The 17,178-nt window shown below is 37.0% G+C and overlaps 1 protein-coding gene, 1 long non-coding RNA gene and 1 pseudogene across 7 annotated transcripts; 1 reads left to right on the top strand and 2 right to left on the bottom strand.

Annotated features, from left to right (window-relative positions):
- Positions 1-1,086: 1,086 nt before the first annotated feature.
- On the bottom strand, positions 1,087-11,563 carry LOC126623111 (nuclear pore complex protein NUP160-like; annotated as a pseudogene).
- LOC126623121 (uncharacterized) lies at positions 8,103-10,933 on the top strand. 5 transcript variants are annotated; one of them, XR_007623627.1, is made up of 8 exons: positions 8,103-8,262; positions 8,369-8,501; positions 8,970-9,093; positions 9,221-9,349; positions 9,910-9,977; positions 10,301-10,363; positions 10,470-10,631; positions 10,715-10,933. It is a non-coding gene; the product is annotated as an uncharacterized LOC126623121 (long non-coding RNA). The 5 variants fall into 5 exon arrangements; XR_007623628.1 differs by lacking the exon at positions 10,301-10,363 and having other exon boundaries at positions 10,715-10,932; XR_007623625.1 differs by lacking the exons at positions 10,301-10,363; positions 10,470-10,631 and having other exon boundaries at positions 9,800-9,977; positions 10,715-10,928.
- Positions 11,564-11,804: 241 nt separating the features above from the next.
- LOC126623113 (nuclear pore complex protein NUP160-like) lies at positions 11,805-13,376 on the bottom strand. 2 transcript variants are annotated; one of them, XM_050291916.1, is made up of 4 exons: positions 13,143-13,376; positions 12,703-13,046; positions 12,246-12,314; positions 11,805-12,152 (listed from the first exon to the last, which is right to left on the bottom strand). In XM_050291916.1, the coding sequence occupies exons 2-4, from the start codon at positions 13,036-13,038 to the stop codon at positions 12,135-12,137; spliced, it is 423 nt and encodes a 140-aa protein (XP_050147873.1). In that variant the 5' UTR covers positions 13,039-13,046; positions 13,143-13,376; the 3' UTR covers positions 11,805-12,134. The 2 variants fall into 2 exon arrangements, with proteins under 2 accessions (XP_050147873.1, XP_050147871.1); XM_050291914.1 differs by having other exon boundaries at positions 11,805-12,156; positions 13,143-13,350.
- Between the last annotated feature and the right edge of the window lie 3,802 nt (positions 13,377-17,178).

Genomic DNA, 17,178 nt, shown 5'->3' with positions numbered 1-17,178 from the left:
TTTGAGATTTTCAGTTAGTTTATTTATAAGTTGATTGGTTGGTTGATTAATAAGGTTAAAGATAATCACAAAGAAAAGTGAGAGGGTCTGAAGTTTAGAAGAAAAAAGAAAGGTAAATTGGAGCAATTGGAAATGGCTCTTGGTTGGTCTTTGAATAAAAAATTGTTAGGCATATGAAATTGTTATAACGTGGAGTAATAATGTTTTCGGCTAATTTTGTTAGAATTTTCACTCAAAATAAATGACTTAACCGGGAAGAATGATGAAAATTCTAAACGGAATTACCCAAAAGACCATTGCTCCATACACTACAAAGTAATCCATTGCTAGATGAAAAAAAATTTCTCAGCTCAGATATATAGTCATCGCCTAAACGTGTAGTCGACGAATATCCATTGGGCAAAGTTGGCTGTGGAAAGGTCATCGCTCTAAGTTTTGCTCGACAATCATTGAGTAAAGGAGCATCGACAACCCTTACCTGAAGAACTATTCTTGCAAGCCGACAAATTTTCGTTGAATTTCTGAAAATGAAGTACTTAAAAAAATTTAGCCAGATGAAAATGGGAGTATTTTTGCTCACCACTATTTAGTGTGGTGTATGCTCACCACTCTATTTATTTAAAAAAATAAGTTTGGCCGACGAAATCTCACAATTAAAACATTATTTAATTTAAATTAGTGGGGAAACATGACATGATTGGTCGGTCGGGTACCCCACTTTGGAGTTTAGATGAGCGGGGCATTTTTCAACTTTTCTGCTCCAACCCTTCTGGCCTAAAATTTTAGGCCTGAGATTATCAAATAATGAATTAAGGCTATTTTTTTTTAAATTAACTTTAAAAAAAAATTATGTAGACTATCCTAAATTAATTATATGAACATTTTAACCTAAAAATATTTAAATTCCGATAAATTTTGAAAAATCACTAAATCAATACATGAAAATCATGATAAACCACATAAACTTAATACAAACGACATTTAATGAACCACATAATGGATTTTAGCTGTTGGATTTAAAAGTTGCAATAAAATTCCCCCAATGAAATCAACATCCGGTTTCAAAGTTGCATCATATCTTTGCATACGTACATTAAGAGAGGGGGGGGGGGGGCGGAAGATTCTCAACAACAAAATAGGCATCGCTCGCTTTCAATAACCACTGTAACTTGATATCATAGTCTCGTACCGAAAAACAAACCATGCATATCCATACCGCAGCTGATGCTCAACTTCAAGGTTGAATTCAAAGTGTGCGCCGTCCATCTTGTTGGGCAACCGAAAAATCTCTAAACTTAATGCAGAAACCGCATCTTCCAAGTCTACTTTCACCTGAAAACAACACACCGGCAATGGTATTGGCCAATTCGTACACATCAGCAATGTTAAAAGTTTGTCCCCGTACTAGCTGTAGACTGCAAATATGGCTTTACCAGTTCGAGATGGCTCAACAAAGCTCCACGTAATAAATTCTTCAGCTTGTTACATTCACCTACCATGTGGCCCGTACCGATCAATTCCTCAAGTTGGCACCACAGACGCTGTATTCCTGTTTATGGAGACCAGACTCCAAGTGGTCTTTTACGCTTGATTATGTCAGCCGGCCTCTGTAGAAGAGAAAATGTTCTGTTAAAACAACCAGCAGGGCAAAAACCGACATGAACTAAGAAGGCGTACCTACGATACTAGTGACACGGAATTAACACACTTTTTTTGCTTCACTTAGTTTGTCCCCTTTTTCATCTAAGGTACATCAACAACCCGACTATTTTGATAGACCTTTTATTCAACCTCCCTATACATGTACCATTAATTCTATTGTTCCAAAAACTCCAGTATTACGCACAGGAGGCACTTACATTTTGATTAAGGAAGCACTATTACATTAAAGAGGAATGCTATTCAGACTCGATCAAAATAGTCTAACAGGGACTTGCTTACATCCGTACCTTTTGATCAAAATAGTCTAAAAGGGACAACAATACATAAAATCAATTAAAAATATCACTGCTACTGTTGTTTTTGGAGAAAAACTTCCCCCCACTACCTCATCAATAACCATTCTACTACATTTCCACCCCTCTATGAAGCCCCGCCCCTTCCCCTAATTCCATGCCTCCCATCACTCCAACCCCATTCCCCCCTCCCTCATCGCCCCCACCTCCACCTTCAAACCAAACTCCACCATACACCCCCCATCGTAAGTCCACACAATGAACCTGAAACCTAGAAACTAAATCAAACTCCGCCACAGAAAGCACAAAATGGCATGAACTTTTAAAATGCCAAGTTAATATCACGGGCAACCATTAGCCAACCAGGAAGGCAGAAGCTTAAAATAGAAAATAACAAGCTGCAATTTCTGCAATTTACCATTGATGCAAACAATCCTAGGTACTGAAGCAAAAGATTCGTAGCTTCTTTGTATCGACCATAATCAACATATAGTTGGAATAATAATGCTGGATTTGATTCTTGGCCTGTCATGTCCCAACTCTTGTCCTTTCTACCATCCTGTCAAAACTCAAGTGGGTCACAAGGCTACAATGTTACAAGAATGGGTCATTTTAAATTTTTAAGCGTGCGACAAAACCCTATACTTTTCATTAATAACCAATAAACCAGAGAGTTAATGAATAATAATGAACTAATAATATAAAAACATAATTACAGAAAGGGATAAACTAAATAACATGGGACACCAGAAGCATCGTTAATGAAGAAGGATAAACTAATAAGATGGAGAGAAGGGTGGAGAGAGAGAGAGAGAGAGAGAGAGAGAGAGAGAGAGAGAGAGATGATTGTTCAATTAAACAAAAATATAGAAGCTGTAAAATGTGGCTTCCTCTTTTATTTAAAACACCTAGAGAGTTACCTTGAACATCTTTACCAGCCAAAGAGGCAATTCAATTTGAGGATCCGTACGAAGAAGAGTTTCAGCAACAATTACTGGTAAACTGGCATGGAACACTTTATACTTGTCCTGCATATTTTGAATAAATCAAACGGGAAGTATAAGATGAAAGTGCTTGGGCAAAGAGACAAAGGATGGGGACAGGTAAAGACTAAAGAGTGAACAAAACTCATGGTGGCTTGTAAAACTTCCTTAAACATACGTATTATATTTGAACATGAAAAAGGTAGAAACACCAGTAAAGGCTCCCTCGCCTACATTTGTGTTGAAAAATTATAAAGAGAATGAAATGAATTAATCAAAATTTGATAGCCTAAGAGAATTTAAACAGAACTATTAGATTAGAGGAAGATAAAACACTTAATTTAGGAAGCTAGATCACTAAACACACTAGGAACCAAATATTCTTATATATCTGAATCCTATTTACAATATACTTCTATTCACCTGGCCTATTCCTAACCCATTTCACAAGCAACACTCACCACCGACATGGGGCAACCCCAAAGGCTCAGTTACAATATACTTTCGCATCAATCTATGATCAATAACATACTCATTTTAAAATTTAAGAAATTTTTTTGCATAATTTTTTTTATTTTTGCTGAACCGCAAACTTGTGTCAAACAACTTTAAGAAAAAAAAAAAGATAATATCTAAGGCACTTGACCAGATTCAGCATAATAATAGAGTAGGCTGGTACTAATTATCTTTTAAACCCCTCAAAACCCAAATCTAGAGACTATAGTTTCCTTTTCAATAATGTAAACATGGAATCTATTCCTTCTTCCATAAATCATATTTAAAATCTAGAGACTATAGTTTCCTTTTCAATAATGTACTAATTATCTTCAATAAAATTTCCCCTATGAAATCAACACCCAGTTTCAAAGTTTCATTCATATCTTGTATACGTACATTAAGAGAGGGGGGCAGAAGATTCTCAACAACAAAATAGGCATCACCTCGCTTTCAATAACCACTGTAACTTGATACATAGTCTGGTTGCAAAAAACAAACCATGCATATCCGTATTGCAGCTGATGCTCAACTTCAAGGTTGAATTCATAGTGTGCGCCATCCATCTTGTTGGGCTACCGAAAAATCTCTCAACTTAAAGCAGAAACCGCATCTTCCGAGTCTACTTTTACCTGAAAACAACACACCGGCAATGGTATTGGCCAATGCGTACACATCAGCAATGTTAAAAGTTTGTCCCCCTACTAGCTGTAGATTGCAAATATGGCTATACCAGTTCGAGATGGCTCAGTAAAGCTCCACGTAATAAATTCTTCAGCTTGTTACATTCATCTACCATGTGGCCCGTACTGATCAATTCCTCAAGTTGGCACCACAGACGCTGTATTCCTGTGTATGGAAACCAGACTCCAAGTGGTCTTTTACGCTTGATTATGTCAGCCAGCCTCTGTAGAAGAGAAAATGTTTTGTTAAAACAACCAGCAGAGCAAAAATCGACATGAACTAAGAAGGCGTACCTACAATACTAATGACACGAAATTAATATAATTTTCACTACTTGACTCAAGTTACTAACAAGCTGCCTGTTGTTAGGTAGTGTAGATATCAGAAGACGTCACAGTGACGGTCGAGGAAGCCTGTGCACATCATTCCAGGCCTCTCGTAGTAAAGATATATAAGACATAGACCATTAGCAGTTCTCCTTCACTCTCCTTCAGAATCCGACAAGCATCTCTGAGCGATAAATGGCTGCCTCCGGGAGTTCATATCATGGAAGTTAGAAGGAGCTCCTCCAGACAAAAGGGTGCAAACACTGGAGATCAAATACATAAAACCATCGCCATTTTTTTTCAATAAGATACTGAAGTGGATGATTGACTCATTCCACACTAGAAATAATGAGGATTGCACACTCGAGACAATTTTCCAACTCAAAATAATTGAACAGAAAAGGAAATTTGCTATATGAAACAAACGGCTAACTTAACTATGCCATAAACAAAAGTCGTTTCCGAAAGGACCATCCTTTTAAGCAGCTTAACAATGAACATGTTAATGGACTGTCAACTGTTCTAATTTGCTAGATGTTGCTGCCCTGTAAATGCAAGTTTGTTCGTACGAGGATCTTTCTCAAAATTGCAAGCAATGGACATTTCAGAATCACTCTGGGCATTGCGAATATGAGGTCACCTCTCTAGCAGCAACAATAACAGGACAAATCAAAGTCAGTCTATGGCAACTGCAGCTAACTCAATCATCAATGCACAGAAATTTGGAAGTTCTATAGCCGATGACATTAGGAATCAACAAAAGACGTGAGCAACATCGTGGAGTAGCCAACTAATGAGCACCAAATAATCTACTATCAAAGACATTGGTCGAAGAACCTTCTTCAACAAAATGGAGTGTTGATCTGGCCGGAAACCAAATCCCAAAAAGAAAAAGTTCACAACATAAAACTTGTCAAAGTACTTTCAACTAACCCTTTTTTTCTCATTCTCCTTTCTCGGTCATACTCAAATTTATCTCGAATCTGGTTGACCTTCCCAGGTATGACCTTGCCAGCTCCCCAAACCATTGTCTTGTCCTGCAACAAAATCAAGTCAGTCGAGTGTATCTGACACTTCAATAACAACCGGACCAAAGTAGTCAGATAGATCCAAAGCAAAGGTAGCACAAGCAACACTCTCGTATAGCGGATACCATGAATAAGGGGTTTCACATCTTACACTACAAAAACAATCTGGGTGTCAGATCATTAATGAAGAGCATGACAATAAATCTTGAGAACCATGACAAGATGAAGTGCAAGAGTTAATAGGCAACTAGGAGACTAATCAAATTAGCCGGACTGGGTTGTGAGAAAATTTGATGACAATATTCTATTAACTTTGGTTATAAAGTTTGCTTGGAGTGGTTTCATTTACCACACCTGGACAGACAGGAATAATCACATAAACCATAACAGGAAAGAGCTCAGGAGCAGCTTTTGAAGATTATACAAGACGTGTTCGGTGTAGGATTGCTGGGTATAGAAATGTGCAGAACTCTTCCCATGATGGCCAACTATGTGAAATGTGGTGCTGTCTACTAATTATTCCAAAGGAGTAATTAATCAGGCATTGGGGATGAGGGAACACATGTTTTGTCCGCATCATACATACACATAAGGCACTATATCATCTACCACTAAAATTCAAAGGACTGGCATTTTCTTCAAACATCTAAAATCAGTCAACTCCTTTATACACATCGTTTTTGTTTGGTTCAGTTTGGTGTTGCCAGCGTTTTTGCTTTACCCACAAAAGCTAAAAGCGATATCAAACAAATATAAATCTGGAGAATTCAGAACAAGAACACAATAAGCATACCGTGATAAACAGCTGTGCCATCTAAAAACGTCAAATTCGTTTTACTTTCACCAGCTCCGACAACATAATACAACAAGGTGCAGAGGGAATTATGACTAGGAAATGTAGCGCTGCACCTTGCACACTTCCCTTCAAGTGTATCATTAAGATGAAGAATAATGTTACATGATTCACTACCATATAACAGATAAAATCACTAAATTACTTAAAAATAAAATCACTAAATTACTTAATCGGTTTAATGAGCCCAACCCTGCATTTCCCAACAGCAATGTATGTAATACGTAATCACACGTCAGATAAGAAAAGACATCACTGGATTAATTTGGAATTGATTAGACTCAATTTATCTCCAATTACATAACACCAGTTTGTCTACGGCAAGCAACTACATTAACCAACACATTTAATAAAAAGTCAAACAATTTCCCTCCCACGGGTAGAATCGACCTCGCACAGCCCCATGCTATTGGGGCAGAAGAGCCGCAACACAGACAATCCGTCAGTCTCCCCATCATCAATCTCCCCAGTCGTGGGCAAGATCATATACCGAGCCGTCACTATCAGGTGGACTTCAACTATCCCTCGCGAGATTTCCTCGCTCAGCACTTCACCTAAGTAGGCACTGTCAGTCTGCATTTTGAAACTCAAAGTGGCCGTCTGGCTGGTCTCGTTGGTTAAGGGCAAGGGAGGAGGCAATGACTTGGTAGCCAGCATGAAGCTGCCGTAAAACCAGCGGTCGTGCAAGAAGAGCGTGGCCTGCAGACGATCTTCAAAGTAGAGGTCGTAGCCGTACTTGCCGTTGGGGTTTGTGACTACGAGCTTCAGCTCCCATTCGGAGCTACACTCGGACCCGGGCGCGCTGAGTCGGGAAACGGTAATCGACTCGACACTTACTTGCAATGGGCCCAATGGGTCCAGGAAGGGCGAGTAAACCAAAAACGACGGGATGAGGACGAAGACCACAAAGCTCACAATAAGAACGACAACTCCCGTCGGGGGGAATGACTGTTCTACCTTAACAGGTACAGGCCTGTAATATTTCATATGGGCAGGGCGGTGGCTATTGGATGTCCTCATTGTTGATTAATTATTTGAGAACGAAAACGGATGAGCTAGGTAGATCGATCAATGGCAGTGGGAGAAAAGATGAACAAGACGCCTGAGGGAATGATAATGTTACGGTTTCTATCGTTGGTAATCGGTAGAAATTATTATATATATATATATATCATCATATATACTAAGACCATCTTCAAACCTGGGCTAAAAGCCAAATTACCCCCAAACATTCTCCAACACATGTTAAAATTTTAGGCTAAATGCCAAATGCTATTTCTGGGCCAAATACCCCCAGCTTTCCCCCGGGCTAAATGCAAAATATTTATCGGAATTTAAATTTTTTTAGATTAAAATGTTCATAAAATTAATTTACAATAATCTACATATTTATTTAAAAAAAATTGATTTAAGAAAAAAAATTAGCCTAAGTTCATTCTTTAATAATTCCGGGCTAAAATTTTAGGAGAGACGGGTTGAAGCAGAAAAGATGTTTCTGGGCTAAAAGCCAAATTTTCCGGGCTAAAAAATTTGGCTTTTAGCCAAGGGTCGGAGAGGGTCTAAAACTCAAACCCCCTGATCACTGTGGATGACCAGTGTGATGACAGTTTTACCCCTGGATTTCTTCTTGGTTTCCTCCTTTGTGACCTGCTTTGAACAGTGAGATTACGTTTTTGCCCATTGGCTGTGCAACGCCTGCTCCTCCACTTTTCTTCTCCCTTCCGTTTCCATTTTTCCCACGTGTCGATCATCGCTGGACCTGCTTTCGACTTTTCTTTGCTTTCGCTTCTCTCTCTCGCCATTCTCAACTCTAGCTTTCTGTCTCCAAAACGGCGATTTTTCTCGCCCTCCAACCTTCCATCTTTCTCTGAGGAATTATCCACAACGGTGCAATTAGATCCGATTCAATTTTTTACCCAGAAACGTTGGCGTTTCCTGGTGAGTTTGACAGCTTTCTCAGTGTGGGTGCGTTAATTTTTTTTGGGGTTTTAGATTTGCAAATGGGTTTTATGTTTATGTTTGCTTTTTGTGATTCTGTTTGTAGGCTCGGATCCTCCTCTTCTTCTTCACCCAAACCAGCTGCCCCACCTTCGATTGATACGGACGGAAACACAACGAATTGAGCCGCAACACCAATACTGTAACAATTATAAGAAAAGAGCTCCAAACCCGCAAAGGTATTATGTTTTTTTCTTTTGGTTCTGGGTTTTGAGCTGTTTGGATACTGAGAATAAGTTTTTCATTTTTTTTTGTTTCTGGGTTGCCTACAATTAAGAGAATTAGGGAATGGGTTTAGCGTGAATTTAAATTCTGGGATATCCCTTGAGGAAAATCTTGGATTTTTTTAAATTTTTTTTAATTTCAATGAATATTTGTATTGATTCACTGACCCCTTTTTTATTTAGTAGGGGAAAAGGGAATGAGGCAATTGAATGAGCGGTTTGTATAGTAGCTAAGTACATAAAAGTATATATTTTCTCTGTGTGTGTTTGTATCATTTGTTTTGATTATGATTCCTTCCCTATTTCTGCAATTTTGTGCATTGGGCTTTCTGAGATTTATGATTTGATTTTTTTGGTTAGTTTTTTTTTTAATGGAATTTGTTGTTTGGGTCATTGCACTAATTACAATTGATATACGTGTAGAAGTAGGATTACAAATAAATAGCAGCATGTGAACTAAATACAAAACAGAATCAAGATTGAACTTGATCTGCAGCAGCCGCATCCTCTGAGGAAACCGTGTTGGAACAGAACTGTATATGTGCAGGTAGTATTATAGTCGGTTTATCATTATTTGTACCCTGTAAGACCAAACTTACAATAAATTCTCTTATAAGCATGGGGAAAGTACCGAAATCCAAGTTTTATTCTCTTACATCTGCCTGTGTTTCCAGATCTTGCAAACGTATTTGAAGTGTTGTTGCCACAACTTCTGCTGTATCCCAATCATTTTGACGCTTTAAACGGAGAGGCTGCAGCTTTAATGATGCGTTACCAAGCTGCTTATGAACAAAGAGTTAAAGGTATTGATTGCTTTTTAGGTTCGTGTCTCCCTGTCATTATGCATCTGTTTTCCATAGTTTTTTACTTAAGTTTCGACTTTAGTGTATTCGTGTCGTGATTAGTGCTAATTAGAACATGGATTCTTCAACAGCAACCTTTTGAGTAGTGTTAAGTCTTTTGTTACATTATAGTGCTACTCTTACACCTGCAGATGTCAACTTAAGTGTGTTTGAGTTGAGAACCTTGCATTCTGTTACATTTTGAGAAGTAAACTTAAGTTGACAAAAACAGAATGGTTATCAAATGGGACCTTAATTTCTGCATAAAAATGAGTTATTATGTGCATTATCGAATACTAAGTTATGTATTTTCTTTAGTTGTTTCCTCGAGAGCATTCCAATGCATCACTAAACATGATTATACAAGCAAATATTGTATTGCATTTAACTAATGTTACTAAACTCAAGCAGCAATTGTCATTGGACGTGCGTTCGAGCCTCAGGTTTTCCCAAAATTAGATCGTTTCTAATTCCGTTCTGCAATCATGTTGTGTTTGTCTGTTTTTAATTGTTGGTGCAAGCTTGAAGGAGATTGTGAAAAATTGGACTGACTCCTCCAACAAATCTGTCAACCACCTCCTTGCCCAAGGTGCTGCCCCATCTCTCTGTCCTCACTTTGTCTCTAAAATCTTTATCCTTTTCAAATATATTTGTCTAATATTTGAATTTAAAGTTTTGGGTTTTTTTCTATTTTAGGCCAAATAAAAAAAATTAGTTTTGGACTAAGACATGGTTGTATTAATGGATCCCTAATTCTAATAAATTCCAGGTTCTCAATCCTGATTTGATTTTGGTGGTTGTAAATTTTTCTACTTATTAATGCTTCAAAAAATAAATATGTGGTTTGATATGTTAAATTATCCATCATGTGGGTTTGGGATTTTGGAAGTAATATTAACTGGAATTAAACAGGTTACTTAAATGGTGGAGGACAGATTAAGCCACTGTGAGAAAGTGAGGTTCCATGTGTTATAGGTGCTAATTTAGTTTTCTGCATTTGCATCTTTCTGATTTTTCCTTATGCTGAGTCCTACAACACTAACTCTGTTATCGAAGTAACGTTTACAATTACCTTGGGCAGTTCTATACTAAACTGAAGGAACATTGGGATATTCATGCTTTGAAGAATTAATTAGTACTATGAGTGATTCACAAACACTCAACCGAGCAAAAAACTTTGCTTTTCAGCAAAATTGGGAAAGCCTAGAAAAATGACTATTGGGAAACTGTGTGATCATTTTAAGTTAATCATTATTTTTTTATCTTAGACTTCTTTTACTCTGTTATATATATGAATTTCAATACTGAATGTGTGAACTTCACCAGAAAACTCAAGTACATATCTCGAAAGCTTTTTGTCCAGCCCTGAACATTTGCTTTCCACAAGAAGGTACATCTCTCTCTCTCTCTCTCACACACACACACACACAGCATACATGTTTTCTAAGCTGAAATACACTTCTCAGACAGATGTGATTATTGGGTTGGATTTTTCTTATTAACCTTTGTATGATAGTGGCTTTAATTTTTGAGGCAAAATTTTTTATGCAACCTCATTACTTGCATACACTCCCCATCGTAAGTCCATACAATGAACCTGAAACCTAGAAACTAAACCAAACTCCGCCACAGAAAGCACAAAATGGCATGAACTTTTAAAATGCAAAGTTAATATCACGGGCAACCATTAGCCAACCAGGAAGGCAGAAGCTTAAAATAGAAAATAACAAGCTGCAATTTCTGCAATTTACCATTGATGCAAACAATCCTAGGTACTGAAGCAAAAGATTCGTAGCTTCTTTGTATCGACCATGATCAACATATAGTTGGAATAATAGTTGCTAACCAATGTTAATTTATTGGGAATCTTACACAAACAAATTAAGTTAAAATAGCACTTTACCACTAGATGCAGGTTTGATATGTGCCAACGAAAGCAAATATTCTGCTGAAGTAAGCACAAACTCGTCCTCAATCTTCTCAATATCAATACAAGATTTCCCTGTTTGAGGATAAGCACTGTTGCTGGCAGCTGCAATAAAAATAAAACTTGTGACTTCCTCAAAATAGAACAGTATGTAATGCAAATGTGGACAAAGAAAATATTATATTAGAGAGTTCTAGATGAGGTACATATAATGATATAAATGTAATTGTATGTAATAATGGGATTTCAAAATCATCCAGGAAATTACATAATGGGATTTCAAAATCATCCAGCAAATTACACAATGGGATTTCAAAATCGGCCTGTATGTATGTGAGTTCATTGCTTTTGAACAAATTGTTGGTCTGCAACAAAATATTGCTCATAGGGAGGTAGCAGCTAAAAGTTATGGCTATTTAATTTATCATATGCATATAGTATTATAATTGTATGTGCGACTCATGACAACAATTAAAGATGTAGACACAATTAAAACAAACGTTTGGTTGTTGCATTATTTGCTCTGTTCATCTATTGTAATTCTAGCCTTTTTAATTGGATAGTGCTCGTTTTGAAGAGAATTACTGCAGAGTAGAGGATCAATCCAAGCGTTGGCAGGATGAACAAGATAAAGTGCATTGATAGCAACAGAGAGCCCATTCAGAATCTCCTTTAGTGCCAATGACATGTGCTGTTAATCTTTTAAAGCTGTTTCTGTTCTCAAACGAGCGGAATATAGGTACATGTAGCTCGCTGCTCTTCTCCAGTTATGTTGATGCATTTCAAATGCATAAAGCAACTTATATAAGTTTGGCTTTGCTAATATATCTGAACAATCTTCCTGCATGTTTAAGATAGAGAAAAATCACCAGGACTTCAAAATTGAAAATTTGAATACAGTAACCAATCTGCACTACTTTTAGATCATACCTTCCTGGCAAGCTCGTACTCTACCTTCTCTGTAAGACCAACAAAGGGTAGCTGACCATCACAAAGAATCTGCAAACAAATGACGACGAAAGAAATCTAGTAATAAATAAACCTTCATCGGAGAATTAGCCTCACTAGGACAATCTCAGACAGAATATTGAAATAAGTTCCATACCGTACGCATTACAGGAAACATAATATTCAAATCTTTTGCTAAAAAAAAGTATATAACAAAGTACATAATCAGTAGAAATCACTGAAGCTAAGGAAAAAAGGGTACTGACATAAAATCAATACATTATCAACAATATAGGTGACGCCCCCGTTCTATATCCAATAACAAACATCATGCAGAGAGAATTTCTGGTGGGTATACACTTTGCAACTTAGTAAAGACAAAAACTGGAAAAAAAATATCAAAAGCAAACAAAAGTTAGTTTCAAGTATGAATAAAAACCTTTATGGCACCACGCTCGTAAAGAACAATTATCAGACGCCTCAAGCAGATGTACTTGCTCTCCTCATCTGGGTTTGAAATTACGGCACAATATGAATCAAAATAGAGATTACGATCTAAAGTAAACTTGAAGACATTTGCCCAAAGTCGTCCTGTGATGGTAGATACTGATTCGTGGACCGAGTCTCGTCCATGCAGCTCATCTTTTACACTAGCTTCCTCTACCTGCTCAAGCGCAGCGAGAGCAAACTGACAAGCACCTTCACTAATATTATATTGCTCAAAAATCTGCATGGCCCATTGGTAGTAATGTAGTCTCCATGAGGAAGCTGACATGTTACCGGCTAAAAGGAAAGGTAAAATGAAACAGTTGATAAAAACAGAAAAGCAAAAGGCACAATCAACCGTTTTAAGATATAAAAGTTAAAAAAAAAACTCACTGAAACCAAGATTTGGAGACCCTGCTTCCCGAGGCAAACTCCGTAAAGCCTGGGATGATCCTTTTCCAGATGAAGCTCTGAATAGAAAAATTAGATATCAACGTTCACTATGGAAAACAATGAACTATTCCTAAGTGCAAATGGTACAATTATGAGTGAAAATTATGGGCAATTCCCAAGTGTAAATATCAGTCTTCCAAAGAATGCACATTATTTTCCTTCTATTTTTTTCTGGTTTAAACATAAGCTTTTCCATACATGCTAAGCATCTAGACACTACATCGCCAGAAGTGCACAATGTATTGTAAACTAATATTGTAATAAAGCTGTAAAGGTGAATGCTAGTTTTATTCCATATTGGCCCATTCAACTTGAAATAAAATTTCAGAGTACAATCATCTGAGGGTTTTATGCCTTCATATGTAAAAATATGTTTATCATATGGCGAAGAAATGGGATCAAGTTGCTCAACTGGTTCAACCATGGAAACACTGACAGGGGTTTTCAGCACAACATGAAAATTTCATTACACTCACATCCATGTCAGATTGCAGCAAACAAGATTGGTGTTCTCCTAGAGAGTCCATGACTTAAGGACTTAATCCCACAAATCGGGAACAAATTTGTTCAGCAATGTCCTTGAACTTAGTATGATTAAATACTGGAATTAAAAGGGTCTTGCTCTCAAAAAGTGCACTTCGCAATGATAGCTCTTCCATAAAGGTCGTACCCAGTGCACAAGGCTCCCGCTTTACGCAGGGTCTGGGAGAGGTGAATGTCGGCTAGCCTTACCCCCATTTATGGAGAGGCTGCTCCCAAATGATAGCTCTTCCATAACTAAAAAATTATAAAACACAGGAAAAAAACATAAATGTAATCGGTTGAAAAAGATATAACTATGAAAGTCATGAATATATGGATTACTGAAAATTAAAGAGTACAATTTTCAAAAAGGCATAACAACAAACACCTTCTATGCATTGGTTTTTTTGAATAAAAAGAGAAGGAAGCATATCAATGAGAGATGACAGAAAGGGATTATGGGGATATAGCGCTATTGCAAAAACTTGAGGAAGTTGGAAATTCTGTAAAGGTAAAATGTTGAAATTTATGTTTTTATTTTTAAATTGTGTATGCTCTTCTTTCTCGTAGACTTGACTTTCATCTGATGCCGATTATGCAGAGGGTTCAAACTATACTTGAGGAGCAACACCAGCAAACACTAGAACCTACAGATGGAAGAGCGCGAAGAGTGTTAAATTTGTAATTCTTCTGGCCTTTCACATTCTTAGTTGGATATTTTTCTTCCAAACGTAAGCTGTTTGTTCAATTATATACTGAATTCTACTATATCCTATGTCCTGGATATAGTGTGTGATGCAGGATATGCAGAAGGTGGGAAATTACATGTCAAGCCTTAGCTCGTACAAGTCGCACACCATTACCATGTTAAATCTATCTCGTCTGCCAAATCCAGGATTACAACCCCGCAAACGGTATACATTCTTCCAAAGATATAACTATGAAAGTCATGAATATATGGATTAAGCGACATTAAAGTGTACAATTTTGAAAAGAGGCATAACATCAAACACCTTTTGTGCATTGGTTTTTTTTTGAATAAAAAGAGAAAGAAGTATATCAATGAGAGATGATAGAAAGGGATTAGGGGGATTAGGATCAAGTCCATTTTATATATAGGCCCAAATGAAATTTAATAAGTCCTAAGCCTAAAAGCCATAAGTAAATCCTAATGTTTAAAGCTGGCATTTTTTTTTCATCTCTTCCTCTCCTTCTTTTGTGCCTCACCACTTTTCCATTTTCTTCCGTTCTCTTCTTCATTTTTTTTCTTCGGTTCTCCTCATCCATTATTCCAACAGGTAGCCTCCATCTCATAATACCCCAAACAAAGGTTACTTTCGTGTAACCTATGATTGATGTGTACTAATGGTTTATTTAAGAGTGTTGCAGAAAGTAGTATTGTTAGCCATTAGTTGAATTTATATTTAGAGAATTGTTAATAGCACTCCAAAAATCTCATTCTACACTTCTCATAAGTGTATTTTTCTTTCTAATTATAGAAAGTTTGGAGTATCAAATGAGATTTTTAGAGTGCTAATAATAATTCCCTATATTTATTGCTGGCACAAATTTGTGTCTGTATGGCATGCTCTAGCTCGGTATTGGGGTGGAGTAAAACTAGCTAGTGGTGGGCATAAAAACCGGGGAAGTAGAAGATTCGAAAATATATATATATATATATATATATATATTTTTTTTTTTACCAGAACTGTAAATCGGTATAAACCTGGAACCGTACCGATTTAATAATAAATTTGAGCGAAATCGCACATAACCGAACTGTTGATACTTTTCGATTCCGATTTGAGAGGGTCGAACCAGACCGTACCCACCGCTATACTGGAGGGCATTTACATCGGAAATGGATAGTTATGTAATTTACAATCATCTACACGTTTTATGCTTGTGTTTATTAGAATTTTATCGCTAAACTGTTTTTTGTCCCAACCTTTGAATGATTTTTCGTTGTTGAAGAAGTTGTTCATATCTTTAACGACTGTTTATGGATATCTACCTTACCTTTATTGGGAAAATGACAAAAAGCTCGTCGAAAAGTTCAGGAGTGACTGTTCGGGGTTGTCAAGTTTCAGTTCCGAGTTTGGAGGAACGAAGGGTATGGTTGTGATCAGGGGATTGAGGTGAGGTTGGGCTAGTGGCGGATTCAGGAAAAATATTTTCGGGGGATCACATGTAAAAGTTTACAAACATTTTTTAGACATATAATAAATTTAAAAATTAAACCATAGTTCCATCATTGATAACTTATAGAACAAATAACAATACAAGTTACAATAGTCACCAACGCGTTTTCATATTTTGAAAACATTGCATTATAGCTTCATTGTCAATGGAAGAAAAAATAGTGCTCTCCATATAAACCATCATGCTATCACATAACCATTGATCTCCCATTCGGTTACGCAATGGAGTTTTCACAATATTCATAACAGAAAAAGCTCTCTTCACTGAAGTAGTAGAGACTGGTAGAACCAAAGCCAATGTAATTAGCAAATACACATGATTATATACTCTATTCCTCCCCGTCTCCACCAATTTTTTTTTTTTTTTGCAAGGTTACAAATTCCTTTCAATTGAGAAAATTCACTACTTGAACGCATATCAATAATATAATGCCCAAGTTGATCTTCAAGTGCCAAGAGTTGACAAGTAATAAATTCATTCGGATAAAATGAGCAAAACAAATTAGCTTTTGTTCATCAAAAGCCGAGAATAAATCATCCGGGCTCAAACTTGCTAAACAAAGAAACAACTCTGTATTTACCTTATCAAAGCGACTATTTAATTCCACAAGTTGCTTATCAACGATAGCAACAAAGAGCTCCACATGATAATGATGGAAGTTTGTGATTCTTTGAACTTTACGCCGTGATCTCCCTCGAGTAACATATCAATCATCCATGCGTTTATTTTTTTGGCTCTTGGTGTTTATTTTTTTAACTAAACTAAGGGTCCAAAACTAATAATAAGAAGAGTCACTCTTACAGTTGGAGGGCATGTATGAAGCCAACTCCAATCTTTAAAGGGACATCACCCAAGTTATTCATGGACATTCACCAAAGTTCGAAGAATCAACACTCAAGTTATCCCTGAACATTCAGTGAAGTTCGGGGGTCAGTTGACCCCCCCCCCCCCCCCCACTGCTCAATGCATCCGCCTCTGGGTTGGGCGGTTTTCTCTATGTTCCAGAGAGAAGAGGCAGGATGAGGTGAAAAAGAGAAGACAAGAAGGAGAGAGAGAGATTGTGTTTGTGTCGGTGGGATGGTTTCCCACAAAGGAAATGAAATATTTCTATAAATTGAAAAATATGCATATTTGTCGATTTGCCATCCTAACTTGTATATAATTGGCAATTTCCCATCTAAAGAACTTTAATTTTAGCCAATTATCCCCCTCAATTTTTAGAAATAGCCAATTTTCTCTTGACGCTAGGTTT

Source organism: Malus sylvestris, chromosome 5 (genome assembly GCF_916048215.2).
Source record: "Malus sylvestris chromosome 5, drMalSylv7.2, whole genome shotgun sequence".
NCBI lineage: Eukaryota > Viridiplantae > Streptophyta > Magnoliopsida > Rosales > Rosaceae > Malus > Malus sylvestris.
Note: the sequence above shows the minus strand (reverse complement) of the source record. Positions and strands in the feature narration are given on the sequence as shown.

What these genes read in the sequence shown, in the direction of transcription:
- LOC126623113 (XM_050291914.1), bottom strand. Translation starts at nt 13,038, where the DNA reads ATGTCAGCTTCCTCATGGAGACTACATTACTACCAATGGGCCATGCAG. An exon ending in ACGAGCGTGGTGCCATAAAG is followed by an intron (nt 12,315 to 12,702) that starts GTTTTTATTCAT and finishes ATTTGTTTGCAG; the next exon opens with ATTCTTTGTGATGGTCAGCT. An exon ending in AGTACGAGCTTGCCAGGAAG is followed by an intron (nt 12,157 to 12,245) that starts GTATGATCTAAA and finishes TTAAACATGCAG; the next exon opens with GAAGATTGTTCAGATATATT.